Below are 13,410 nucleotides of genomic sequence, written 5' to 3' on the forward strand. Positions count from 1 at the left end.
CTTGACAAACATTTACAAACAATGTGCTGTTGAACTGAATTGAAATGTTTACATTTATCCTCCTGTGATATTTCTCTGCAAAATTAGGAAGTAACCTTAGACTATAAATTAAATTCCACCCTGAGATGAATGTTAACTTTGTAATAAATACGATCATCAAATATTTACATCTAGCCTTGTTTCAAGACACCTGTCATCGAATTACTTAGCAGCTTTGATAAAATAATGCAGAGTCTACCCTACTTAAATAGTATGAGAAAAATACAAACAAGGGAACAGAGCTTTCTGAACTTTTAGTTTAATGGGCAACTGTGAATATTTATGGTAGACAGTTTCATGTTTTCACCCCTGTGTAGTTATCTCCCCACTTCTGACGAAGGCACTTTATCCCTGCTTCTAAGAGAGGTACACTCCTCACCCAGTGTCAGTATATTCTATATACGTAGGAGGAGTCGACAGTCTTCCCAGTGCCAAGGGAGAGCATGTGACTCAATATCACATTTCCCTGACAACAGTGATTGATTCAGATATGGACATTTGCCTCATTCAAAAGGAATTAAAACTTTCCTTGGGATTGTTGAGAAAGGAGCACTCTTTCCTTTTGACCTTGAAGTTGAACCTGGGAGGCTATAGATCTGACCCTCCTGGCAGCTACCTTCCTACAGAGGAATAAACTGAACATGGAGGAGAACAGACCTGATTGATGGACAGAGATTAAGGCCTGGTGATCTTGTTTAAGCCCCTAGAATAAGCCATTCCATAGTCATCATTACACTGGCTTATCAGTAACATGAGCAAATAAATTACCTTTCTTTGTTTATAATGCCTTGAATGAAGGTTTCTGTTGCTTACCAACAGACACAGTATTTACAGATTTTTCAAACTACTTTTTAAACCAAAATCACCAGAATTGCTGACTTCTAATAGTCTTCTGAAAGTGCCAAAGCCGTCTTTTCCCCTGTCCTTATATCTAAGCCCTTCGCCATGTAATCTTGCAGTTCTTTCTGCCTCTTGACATTGAGTTTGGCCATCTGACATTGAGTTAGGCCATCTGATCTCCTTTGGTCACTGGAATGCTAATAGACATGATGCAATCAGAAGCATAAAGTATGCTTGCCTTCTTGGGCTTCTGTTACCACCATCACAAAACCAGGCTCTGGCTGGCCTGTTGGTCCAAGGAAGATGCAAGACACGCAGGCGGGAGACCCAGACCCTCCTCCTACCCCCGCAGCCACCGCAGGATGAGATGAAGCCGCTCCAGCCAACTTGCAGACCTCTTAGAATAAACGACTGCTGCTTTAAGATACTGGGTTTTTAGACAGTCCTCAGCGATGCTCAGAGCATCACTGTCACACAGAGAGGCGCACAGAGCACCCATGCCACCTCCCTATAGAGAGAGGAAATTGCTTAAATCTCTCAGGAGACACTGCAGGTTTCTGCGATTGAAATATGAACAGGGAGTAAAGAAGGAGAGATTATCCAAACCAGAGATCACAAACTCTGATGCTTCTAGTGGCCAAGCAAGTGAGAAAATAATAACTAATAAAACTCATAGAGCATGGGGCATATGCCAGGCACCATCCTGGGTGTTTTACAAATATCAATTCATTTAATTCTACTAACAGTTGTTTGAGTTCGAAGCTGTTGTTACTTCCATCTTACTGGGATGCAATGGAGGTAAAGAAAGTTTTAGCAACTTGCCCAAGTCACAAAGCTTGTAAATGGTGGAGCTAACTTTTGAGTCCCGGCTATTAGCATTCTGTGCCACAGTAAAATAGGCTCAACAAAAAGCAGGGGGCGTGGAGGGCACTGTGGGTCTCCAGAGTCAGGCATCACCATGTTCAGTGCCTTGTCACCAGGTGGGACTCAGAGCACTCTGATCTTTTGAGAGAAACCACGAATCTAGATTTTTGACGGTCTCCGTATTTAAAAATATTTGGAATGTTTAAATGTTTGATTTTTTAAAACACAATCCAGGTTAACCCAATGGAGCTCAGGCCCAACAAATCACATTTAAAACTACATTTGGCCATGGCCTGCCATCCACACACACTGGTCCAAGCTTAGCAGCAGAGTCCTGCTCTGGTGGCAAGCACCCAGCACCTGTATCTGAAGAGCTTTTCTAGTGTCGTTGAAAGTGGTTTCAAAAGCTTTGTCCTTACGTTACAAGAAGGCAGCAATGACGGTGCTTCCACATCACCTTTACCTGTATGTCTTTCCACCAGCCCCACATTCTCACAGACTGTCTTTTCGGGTCCTTGAAGTCACCAGGATCTCTCCCACTCCCAGAGATTTGGGCCTGGTGCTCCCTCCTCTTGAATCAATCTTCTCCCCTTTCTTCATTGGGTCTTAGTTGAATGTCACTTCCTCCAGGAAACCTCTGCCAACATCCCTCAAGAACATACTAGGGAACCCTCCCCTCCCGAGTGCTTCTGGAGCACCGTGTACCTCCCTTTACCCAAAACTAGGTGCACCTGTATTTTATCTGCTTTGTCACTTGGATGTATCTCTCACTAGGTTGGGATGCTGGAGGGCAGAGGGTAGAACTGCTTTGTTGGCAATTCCTAACACATACTAGGTACGGAGAAGATGGTTATTAGATGAAAGAAGGAATACATACATGGAAGAACATCTTTCTATTAGACACCCATGGACACACACACATACACACACACACACACACACACAGAGCAAGTACCTAGATAAAGCAAGAGCGCGATTAACTTTTTCTTCAAGGCCTAATGTGCCCAGGGCCTTCCAGGTCATCCAGAACTTGAATGCGTCTGGTCTTCTGCTACATTGGATAGACTTGTCTCCCGTGTCATAGCTGACATCATAGAATTTATCCTGTTGGAAGAGGTAAGATGCCTTGGCAGAGTAGCATTTCTTAAGAAGGTCCTTTCGGGAAAAAAAAAAAGGAAGAAAGACAAACTGTAAGACTGTGCATTTTAGAATGCAGTTGATTTCAAAAACACATGCCCACCAACAAAACCTGTATAATATTCTACCACTTTGTGCCCAAAGTATTTGGTCTCGCTCTGTGACTGCCCTACGTCAGGAACATTAGGTGTGTATTAACTTTGAGACACAGATGACCCGTTGTGTTTTCAGAAAAACCAAAAACCCCTCAGAGTTGAGAATGCTAAGTCCATCTTCACAGTTGTATTGATGAGTATTAAGAAGCTTTGAAATGATCATATCATCATCTGTATGACATATGACATCAAGATGGGCCAATTTCTCAAGATGAAAAAAAAAACTTGTCTATAACTCACTCAAGGCTCTGTATTAGAAAAAAAATACCCAACATATTGTACATACTTTATACAATTTCATAGGCAAAAAACTAGGCTTTTAAATCCAAATCCTTTTTTCAATTCATATCCATATTGAAAAGGCCAGAATTGACAGTAACCCAGAGATTAAAAAAAAAAAAACCTAAGGAAAGAGCTTATGGAAGAGTCAAACAAGAACCAACACGTTTCAACCACCACTAAACAGCACCTACAATTCCATAGAATTGGGGGTGGGGGGTTGGTCTCACACTGGTTTTATTTGCAACCAAATTCAATTTGCATTTACTGACTGGTTACTTCTCTCTATGATTTACCCTGGGTGACAATTTACCCTGTTTATTACCATTCTAGAGTCTTTACTTTGACCTCAAATTATTAGAGTTTAAGCCCTATTTCCTTCAATGTCATGTGGGATCTAAGAAATCCCAGGTATCCTAGCCCATCCTTCACAGCCCCACAATCCCCTGAGCGTCTTCACTCCTAGAGAATACCCATTAGAACCTTCTGCTTCCCTAGCATAACCAAACTGCTCAACGCCCCTTAATCACTAGATCATGCCCCATTTGTATCTCTGTTCACACAATTTGCTTCTCTTTGTCTCTGTTTTAATGTATTTGACACACTTGAAAGAATAAATGCAGCATATTTATAAGTTGTGAAGTTTACTAACGCTGAACACAGTCGCGTCTCTTTCTCTAGGTCTGCCTTTCCTTTGGGTCCCATCTCAAGTTCTGCTTCCCCTCCAGCTTCTTTATCTGCCCATCCCGTTGGACTCCCTTCTTCTTTTCACATTTGACTGCATATGTTGCCTTTGCTCCTGTGCTGCCCCTACTAAGTGAGCAGCCCCACATATTTTCTCCTCGTGAGGCCAAGCAGCTTCTTGAGGGCAGGAATCATTTCCTGTCCATGTCCACATCCACAGAACTTAACACCACTGGGCACAAAGACCCTCACTAAGCAGTTAGGGTGAGGACACCACCTACCATATTCTGTACTTCTCCCACATCCCCCTGACATTTAGTATGAACAAAATAAACACAGATACAAGAACTTCTCATTTGGTGCATCTTCCAAACTTTAACAATGCAGAACCATCAGTGCTGTACAGGAAGCTACGGAGAAACTCCCCACGAGTCACAGAAGTCCTAGAAAATGATCCCTCCTGAAGAATGAATGTATTACATGCCTCATTTGAGTGATCAACATGTACTTAAAGAATAACGAGAAAATCTCAAGGTATCACATTCCAAACAAAAGCACATATTTGTTGTCTTAATAACAATACTGTCTTGCGTGGACACTAATCTGGGTATTATATGCTCCAATACCAGAAAGTATGATTCTATACTATGTAAAAAATGATACACCAACTATAGTCAAGAACTCCAAAATCTGGCTCATCCAGTATCCAAAAGTAAACTGATTTTAAAATAATAAAGGAATACTAGTAGGCCTTCAGCCTGGCTCTGATGGGTAATATTGGTAGACACAGGGGAAGAGGAGATTGCCCCAACCTGATCATTAAGGTAGAAAAAGCCCTTATTCTTTAATCTTTACTATAATTCTATCATCAATCTCTCAACTCTGATCACAGCTGCCACCACTGCATCTCCCTACCCTCAAAGGTCAGGAAATTTGGTTACTGCTTCCATAGCAACTACAGCCTGACCATATATTATAACATTAAAAAATCACTGCAGTTTAAGGACAAAGCACGCGCGTGCGCACGCACATGCGTGCGTGCACACACACACACCACACACTTGTACTTGCATCATGATTATAAATTTACTTTCATCAACCATGAAAGATTCAAAAAATTCCCAAAGCAGATGAACTTTGGACATGTCTTGGGCAAGTTTCAGTGCCTTCTGCTAGTGACTGAAAGGGAGAGGAAGCCCATCCGTTAGAGGAAGACAAATGGCATCATCACAGACAAATGGAGAAGCGAAGAGCCCAGAAAGCATATCGCACGCAGAATGAGTGATTACCCTGTAGTCATGACACTGTTGATCTCGCTGCACTGAAAAATCCTCCTGTCTTGTGAAGGTTTCATAAAGAACAACTAAAAATATTTCGATATTTACTTTATCAAAATAAATGAAAACTTTCCTCCCAAAGTCCCTGCTTTGCATTTTAGTTTCTATCTTTGTATTAAAATGGATGAACTGTCTTTAGTTTTAAGATAGACATCAACTAAGAGAAGATGTTCAGATCTCCAGAGAAAACATTTTAGAATAAGTGTGGTAAAAGTTAACATTTTTGAAAACATTTAATTAGTCACTGCTGTGCTATCAAAGAGAAGGACCATGTTCATCTTGCTCATCTTTATATTCTTAATCCTAGCAGGACAGTAAATACTAGTTATCCAAATTCTAGAAAGAAGTATTCAATGAGAATGCCAATTGCTCCATATTGTGATAGCGTCTCAAACAGTTCTCAGGAATTAGGAGACATTGGGTTAGGATACACACAGTGACAAGTGAAAGAAATGCAATCAAAGTAACTTAAGCAAAAGGGAGAATTTTTATAGGCGCATATATTTAAAATCCAGTCGTATATAACCTTCAGGCACAGTTGGATCCAGGATTAAATCTGCAATCTGTCTTTTTCCTCTTGTTCTGTTTTCTTCTGTATTGGCCTCACTCCTAAAGCAGAAAGCTGGGAGGAAGCCTTGGAACAGTGTCTTCCAGTAGGACCTGTGAGCCCAGGGGGAGGCTCTGTTTAGAGAGTGATGAGAAACGTAAAAGAGGTAGCCTCGGCTGGTGACGCTACCCAAGCCAAGAGACCACTGGCCTCCCAGCCTCAATCTCTTCTGAAGCCAGTGGGCAAGGGAGCCCAGGAAATGTGGTTCCCAGCAGTAAGGTCCCTTGCAGAGCAAAGCTGAGGAAAACTGGAGAATGAATTATACAGTAAAGAGAAATGACAAATGACAAGCACACTACATGAGTGCAGAAGCCACAAGACTCCTTTTCACCTAGCATGTAACAGTCATGACCAGAGCTAACATTTATGGAGTCCTTACTGTGTGTCAGGCACTGTGTGTGGATGAACTCATAAATCTCGTAACAACCCAAAGAGGCAGTTCTATTATTTTTCAATGCCATTGCACATGTGTGGAAACTGCAACCCGGAGAGGTTCAGTTAATGACGTAAGATCATGTAGCTACTGAGTGGCAGAGCTGGGTTTCAAACCGAGGCTGCTAGGATTCAGGGCGTGAACTCTTTACCCATTATACTCTACTCTCTCTGCACTGGAGCTTAAATATTTGTGGAGGAGAGGGACCTGTGAAAGCTCATGAAGAGTTCTTGAACATGGCAGCAGAGAATATACCACAACAGAGGTCAAAGCAACTCACATCCTGTTTCAGATTCTTACTTTGTTCTTGTAAATACGACTTCTAGTCTTGCTAGTGTAATATCTTCTCTGTAAAGCATTTTGAGATTTTTTTCTAAATACCTGTGACTGGTGATACTTAATTTATCACCAAAAACACATCCTGGATTATGAGGTTACGTATTTTCATTGTCAAAATTAGCTAAGCCATCTTTGATATCCATAGGCCAGACCAGATTCTGCAGGCTCTTTCCAAGGAGTCAGTGACTACTCACAGCCCTCACTTCTTGCAATCATGTTTTTCAGCTTAACAAAATCTCCTAAAAACTCTTCCCGTATGGCTTTTCACATAATCTGTCCCATATCACCATTATTTACATGCAAGAAATTGCCTAAATGCCTTAGGAAATGGGTATATTAATCATCTTTGTACTAATTAAGTCATTCCAAAATTAGGTGTTGAGAACTTTTATAACAAGCACTATGATGCCAGGAGCTTAGATATATAACCCCAGGGAGGTACAACACATCTAGGCTCATACTTGTTGATCGAATGTGCAAAACTAAATTTAGACTGTGAATAGCAGGAAGGCTTGGTTGCAATCTAGAATACAAAAGTGAATTTTTAACATGATTATAGCTTCTGATGTTGTCTTTATTTATTTATTGAGGAAACATTTTGAGAGCCTGAATATATGCCAAAAGCTGTGCTAGGCACTGGGGCTGTAGTGGTAAATGAGAACGTCACTGTTCTTAAGAACTTTAAGGTGGAAATGGGAACGGAAAAACAGTCAGTTAGAGTACAGAGCAAGACCAGGGGAAAGAGCAAGGTCTAAGGAGCAAGAAGGAAGGTCATCTTTCACTAACTTAGAGGCATTAGAGGCATTAGCACACACCACTCCCATATTTTCTTCTGAAATGTCAATCTTCCTTAAATTCGCCCAAACCACGGGTTAGAATGAGCAGATTCGGAAATGAGGAGGCTGAACTAAAAGACATTTTTAAGAAATGCAACTTAATACTTTTAAGCAGTGATGGTACCTACAGGAGAGGGTAAAGTCAGGCTCAGTGTCTCAAAGAATGTGTAAGGGCTTCTATAAATAGGCAAGAAACATTTGATAGCACAGAGAACGCTTGGCAATACCTCTGCGTGCCCTACACGCATTTAAAAATAGTTCTATCAGGCTTCTCTCTTAGGACAGATGGAGATTTTCTGATCTTCCCCAGGCAACTATCAACATACCTTCTCTGTTAAAGATTATCTAAAACAGTGTTTTTCAGTCTTTGACTACAACCCACAGTAAGAAATTATTTTTCAATAGTGACAGCATCCACTCTAAAATACATGAAATTGAAACAAAAGTTTCTTGATAGAGTATCCATCATTTCTACATGAAATGCATACTGATATTTTCTATTCCATTTTATTCTCACTGTTCATTAAAAGGGAAAATAAAACCCTGATGTGACTTACAGTTGACTATATAACTCAAGACCAACTAGTATGGTGGTTCTTAACCCAAGTTAATATTAGAATTATCTGAAGAGTTTTTTGAAAAATAGCAATGCAGGGTCCTTACTCCAGATCAAAAAATCAGAATCTTTGATGTGGGGTAAGGGCAATGCTATTTATTTAAAAAGCTTCCCAGGTGACCCCATTGTGCAGCCATGACTGCAAAGCACTGCTCTGATGGGTCTTGACCTTATGTTGAAAAATCCTGATCTAGAAGTTTTGGAAGGCATTACATTCACATTGAATCTAGAAAACTCTCAAGTGTTGAGTTTTCACCAAAGCATATAAACCAGGGTGATTATCTGCCTTCTTTTTGTGCTGTGCCAATCATCAAAGTTTTATTTGTGTGTGAATACAAGTGAAGAATGACTTTAGTCCATGCAACTATATAAAGAGCATACAGGTTCGATATGAATAATGCTGGAGTCTTCATCAGGGGGGAAAATGCTCCGAGCTATGAAACATATGTCCAAGGATTTGGTGTGGATGTGATATGCAAAAAAATCCCACAACCTTAATCTATTACACTTTTCGATTAGCTAGGTGTTTGTGATGGGGGACAAAGATTCACTTGTTTTTGGAAGCTTAATCATATCAACATGGATACGAGTAAACCTCGCTCACTCAACTGAGATCTTGCATTACTCCCATCTCTGAGTTTCTACAATTCTACCTGATATATATCTATTGTCACCCTTCTTGTTGCAAAAGGGAGTTAAGGCAGCTTACAAAAATACGATATGGTGGGATTAGAAGAGAAAAGGAGGAAGGGGAGGAAAGAGAGCAGGGAAGGTAGGAGGATGAAGGAGGTGGGGAGGAGGGGGAGGAGGAGAAGGAGGGGAGGACACGGGGTCCATTCTGACAGAAAAGGTGATGTGGAAACACGATGAAATGTGGAGTGACATCTGTGCACAAAAGGCACGCCAGGAGAATGAAAGGGGACAGATATTTGCCAAGGTCTCAGCACACCCGGTCCCACAGGCACAGCAAAAGCATCCAGGCGTCACTTGCTGCTTCTGAGCGCTGAGTCTTGACTGTGAACTGTCAAGTACGTCATGCTGCCCCATCGCCTCACTCATCATTCATCTGTAATTTGAGGATAATGACATTGTGTTGCATCCCACCTCCCGGGGATGGATATTCATGGCACAATGTTTAAGTGAATGTCTGGAAGAAAACATTTATTAACCCAAGACATATTTCTTCAGTCTAGATGGCTTAGTTGCCTCTCTCTAAAATAGGTGGACAGACATAGATGGAAATGAGGTCTTTCAAATTGGACAAAACGGACACCGAGCAAGTGTGCTGCTTTGGACGTGAGCTATGAGAGCAATTCTACAGCAGGAGCACAATATTTAACAAAATCAATCTATGTCTCCAGTTTATTGCAATGCTGTTCACAGGGGCACGTTCAGCACCAAGGCTGCCGGCCTACATTTCTAGGAGTTTTAGCATCCTTGAGAGGTCTGGCCTCTGAGGCCTGGAGCACAGGTAAGAGATTGATTTTGCACAGGGAAATGCTACCCAGGGGGGCCATTTCTGAAACACTGTTCCCTGATTTTTGTAAAAATCCCATGAAAGGGTTGTTGGAAATTGTTGATATTACCATAACCATGGGCAATCCCACAGAAAACTGGCTTAAATAATAGTTTGAAATGAACTAGGAAGCACTTGGTAAAAACCTCTGAATAGAACCTAGGATGTAGTGAACAAAAGCATTCTTTTCCCAAAGACTCGTGATAAAATACAGAAATGTGCTTTTCCCACTGTACACATGGACATTTGTCCACACAGAAGAATCTGTGCATTCACATGTGCCCTCAATCTGGAGAGAACAAGGAAACAAGAAATGGCATGCACAGGGTGCCCAGCACATGGCTGGCAGCATACTGTGCGCTTTTGGACATTCTCTCACTCAAGGTCATATCACTTCTTCAAAATGGGAAGTGTCTCCATTTTACAGATAAAATAATGGAATTTCAGAGAAATTATGCGACTTGTCAAAGTCACACAGGGCAGAAGCAGAGGCAGAATTTGAACACAAGTCTTGCTGGGCATCAAGGGCCCTAGGTGGAGGGAGGTATGCACTGAGAAATCGTATTTAAGCCCAGAATTTCCTAGTCAAACTGTGGTCCCAGAGCGTGGGAAAGACAAAGTCCTCTCCTCTGGAGGTTCTAAATCAGGGATGGGCTAACGAGTTCTGTAAACAACCAGAGAGTAAATATTTTCCACTTTATAAGCCATGTGATCACTGTCACGGCTATTCAACTCTGGGATTATAGCATGAAAGTAGCCATATGGAATCCTTAAATGACCAGATCACACATTCTCCATTTCGGACTGTTTAGAACAGGTCAGAAATCAGGCAGTAACTGGGGTGAAGGCTTCACCCCGACTCTTACCCCGTATCCTCAAGCCCTCGAGCAGACCTCTGCTCAGAACCTCTAGGAAAGCCCTGTGCGCTGCCAGGTCCAGTGCCCAGAGGCACAGGAACTGCAAATGAACCACAGCTATCTTTCTTCTCCCGGCCTCCCCAAATCCATGAAATTGGTACAGTGATGAGGGACAGCATATCTTCTCTATGATTTCATGTAGCCTGGCACCGATGAATGACAGTTTTGGTCCTAAATAATTAGGATAAATGCCCTGAATGTAAGTGATGTCCTATCTCAAGGATGCCTAAAGCAATGGCGGCTTTGGGGGACATCCCCATGTAGGGAAAGTTAACCCCCACGGGTTCCCATCACTTCATTGTTAAACTCTACAGCCAATATCAGACTCTACAGTACACTGAAGATTGCTGGCTCCATGAAGTTAACCTCACCACCCACCAAGAGTGAGTCAATCCCAAAGCACAATCTTTTTAAATTAAAGAGACATATAAAGAACTTCACTCCCCTGGAGGTTTTCCTCTTGGATTTCAACTGAACCCTTTAAGTGAAAGGCATCCTATAACTCTCATAATGGGAAAATAAAATCTGTTAAAGTGACTAACCTTCTAACACTTGCTGTTGCTACCTCACTGGTAGAAAACAATCTTTTTCTTATTATATATAAATTCCTGGTTCTCAGTAGTTCTGAAAAAAGCTATGTATTTCATTGAATTTCACTACATCTCTGGCAAGTTGGATATTGAAATGGCACAAAGACGCTGACAATACTCTAAATGCATGCATTGGTATTTCTGTGACTGGGTGTCGAGGGTTTAATCCGCACTATGGTGCTGTCTAAAACTGGTAATAAAACAGAGGAATAATATGCCAAGATAAGATCCAAAGGACATATAATAGTGACATGTGCTACTCCGTGACAAGGGCATAATGAAATGTACTGGGGAGAGAGTAGCCTTATAAAAAAGAAGCCGTGAACTTCTTTCTGACAACTGCTATGAGCTAGAAACGGGCAAGATGCAATCCATCTACCTTGTTCCATTTCAGTTTCTGGACCAGGTTTAAAACTCAGCAATCCATTAGTAAGTTGTCACAGCAAGAGACGGAAGACATTTATAGTACACAATTTAGGCTCTCTGCCTGGTTCCCAGGGACCCCTTACTTCCCTTCTCTCCCACAGAGATGGTCACATCACACCTTTCCCCTGCCGCATCCCCCTGGTCCCAGCTTACTGGACCAGAGGTGGAGAAGACAAGGGATTTGGAATGAACACTGTGAGATTCTAATTTAGCTTGTGTTCGTCTTTTGGGTAAAGATGTAAACATCATACTGTGAAGTGCCAACTTTTACCTGTCACATGAACTTAAAAACAAATAAAATTGCTATGAATTTCAAAATGATATCACTTTGGATATGCAAAAATGACACTTCACTTTTCTTTCACTGAAAACATTTCTGATTTGGAGCTATGTTTATTTCCAATGCAAACTATTTAATCGGGTCACTTCCAGAAAAACTCAAAGCTCAAACTGAGTGATTTCTCAGACCATGTAGACATAAAACATGGGCAATCGAGATTTTTCCTCTGAGAGTTTTCTTCCTCTTACTTTTTGTTTAACATCGTTGGGACATTCACAAAGGCCGCTAAGGAGGGTTATCAGATAAAATACAAAACCACCTATTAAATTTGAATTATATACAAATTTCATATAAATTCCTAAAACCCAAAATTTTTAGTAAAAGTATTATGCCATGCAATATTTAGGATATACTTATAATAAAATATTACATGTCATTTATCTGAAATTCAAATTTCACTGAGCATCTTATGTTTTCAATTGCTAAATCTGCCAACTGAAGCTGAGGAGGGGACATCTGTTTCTGCAGTGTGGTCACCGCTGTCCTCGTGCTGACCACCTGACCATCTCTAGCTCTTTCCAGATGCTCTTTCCTGCTTACGTCTAAAAACCTGCCTTGGGCTGTGGTTGTCAGATCACATGAGTCATGCTCCTTGCTTCTTGACCCTATTTCCAGGCGCCCTTGTGCCCCCGGTTCATTTTCAGTCACTTTCAGTTGTTCTTCCGACCAGCCACTGTGAAGCCTACAGGAGAACTGGGAGTATCTCAGGCACTTTCATGCCTTGGATATACCCGCTTCCCATCTCTATTTAATTTCTGCTTTCCAGTTGACATGAGAGGTGGGGGAGAAGGGAGACTTCCCAAATCTCTGAGCCTCACCTAGAACTTGGGCCAAGAAAGGAAAGAACCCACATATTCTATTTACAGGGAAGTTCTGGTTTTTCTTGAACCCCCTGGGTTTGCTTATTCATATTTAATACTTGGTTCTTCTTCAAACACTCTTCTCCCCTCCCCAAACTTGAGGACTGTTTATCTGCTTGGGAAAGAAAATGCAAACTAAAAGTGGATTCTGGATGATAAGATGTCCTTTCAACTTTTGAGTTTAAAAGGTAAAAATTCATCACTCTTGATCTCTGCTTTCATTTTGATTATCTGACTACAATAAAACAAACCAGAATTTCATAACACATCTTAAGCACTTGGGAAGTTAAAATTACTTTTATAAATCACCGTTGGCTCGAAGAGTAAATCAACACTGTGATTATAGATTAATTGGGAAATAATTTAAATGAGAATACTCTAAAACAAAATTTAAGGAGCTGAGCCAAAACTGCCCTCAAATGTAAAATAACATTTTTACAGAACAAAAACATAAAGAAGCAGGAGTAAATGAATAACAATTAAATAAACAATAAAGATGTGACTTGAAAAAATAAATGCAAGAAGTGATTCTTATGGAGAGAAGATAAGGTGAGCAAACTAAGAAAAAATATTTTAAAAATTAAGACTTCAGGCA

At 41.0% G+C, this 13,410-nt stretch overlaps 1 protein-coding gene across 4 annotated transcripts in view; it reads right to left on the reverse strand.

Moving 5' to 3' along the window:
• GADL1 (glutamate decarboxylase like 1) overlaps window positions 1-13,410 on the reverse strand; it is a 181,804-nt gene that overhangs the window by 91,382 nt on the left and 77,012 nt on the right. For all 4 annotated transcript variants that reach the window (XM_082415122.1, XM_082415120.1, XM_082415123.1 and 1 more), the window contains one exon: window positions 2,699-2,898. In XM_082415122.1, the coding sequence (XP_082271248.1) occupies window positions 2,699-2,898 (200 nt within the window). The remainder of the gene's footprint in view (window positions 1-2,698; window positions 2,899-13,410) is intronic.

The sequence above is a fragment of the Balaenoptera physalus genome, assembly GCF_965194825.1.
Source record: "Balaenoptera physalus genome assembly, chromosome: 11".
Taxonomy (NCBI): domain Eukaryota; kingdom Metazoa; phylum Chordata; class Mammalia; order Artiodactyla; family Balaenopteridae; genus Balaenoptera; species Balaenoptera physalus.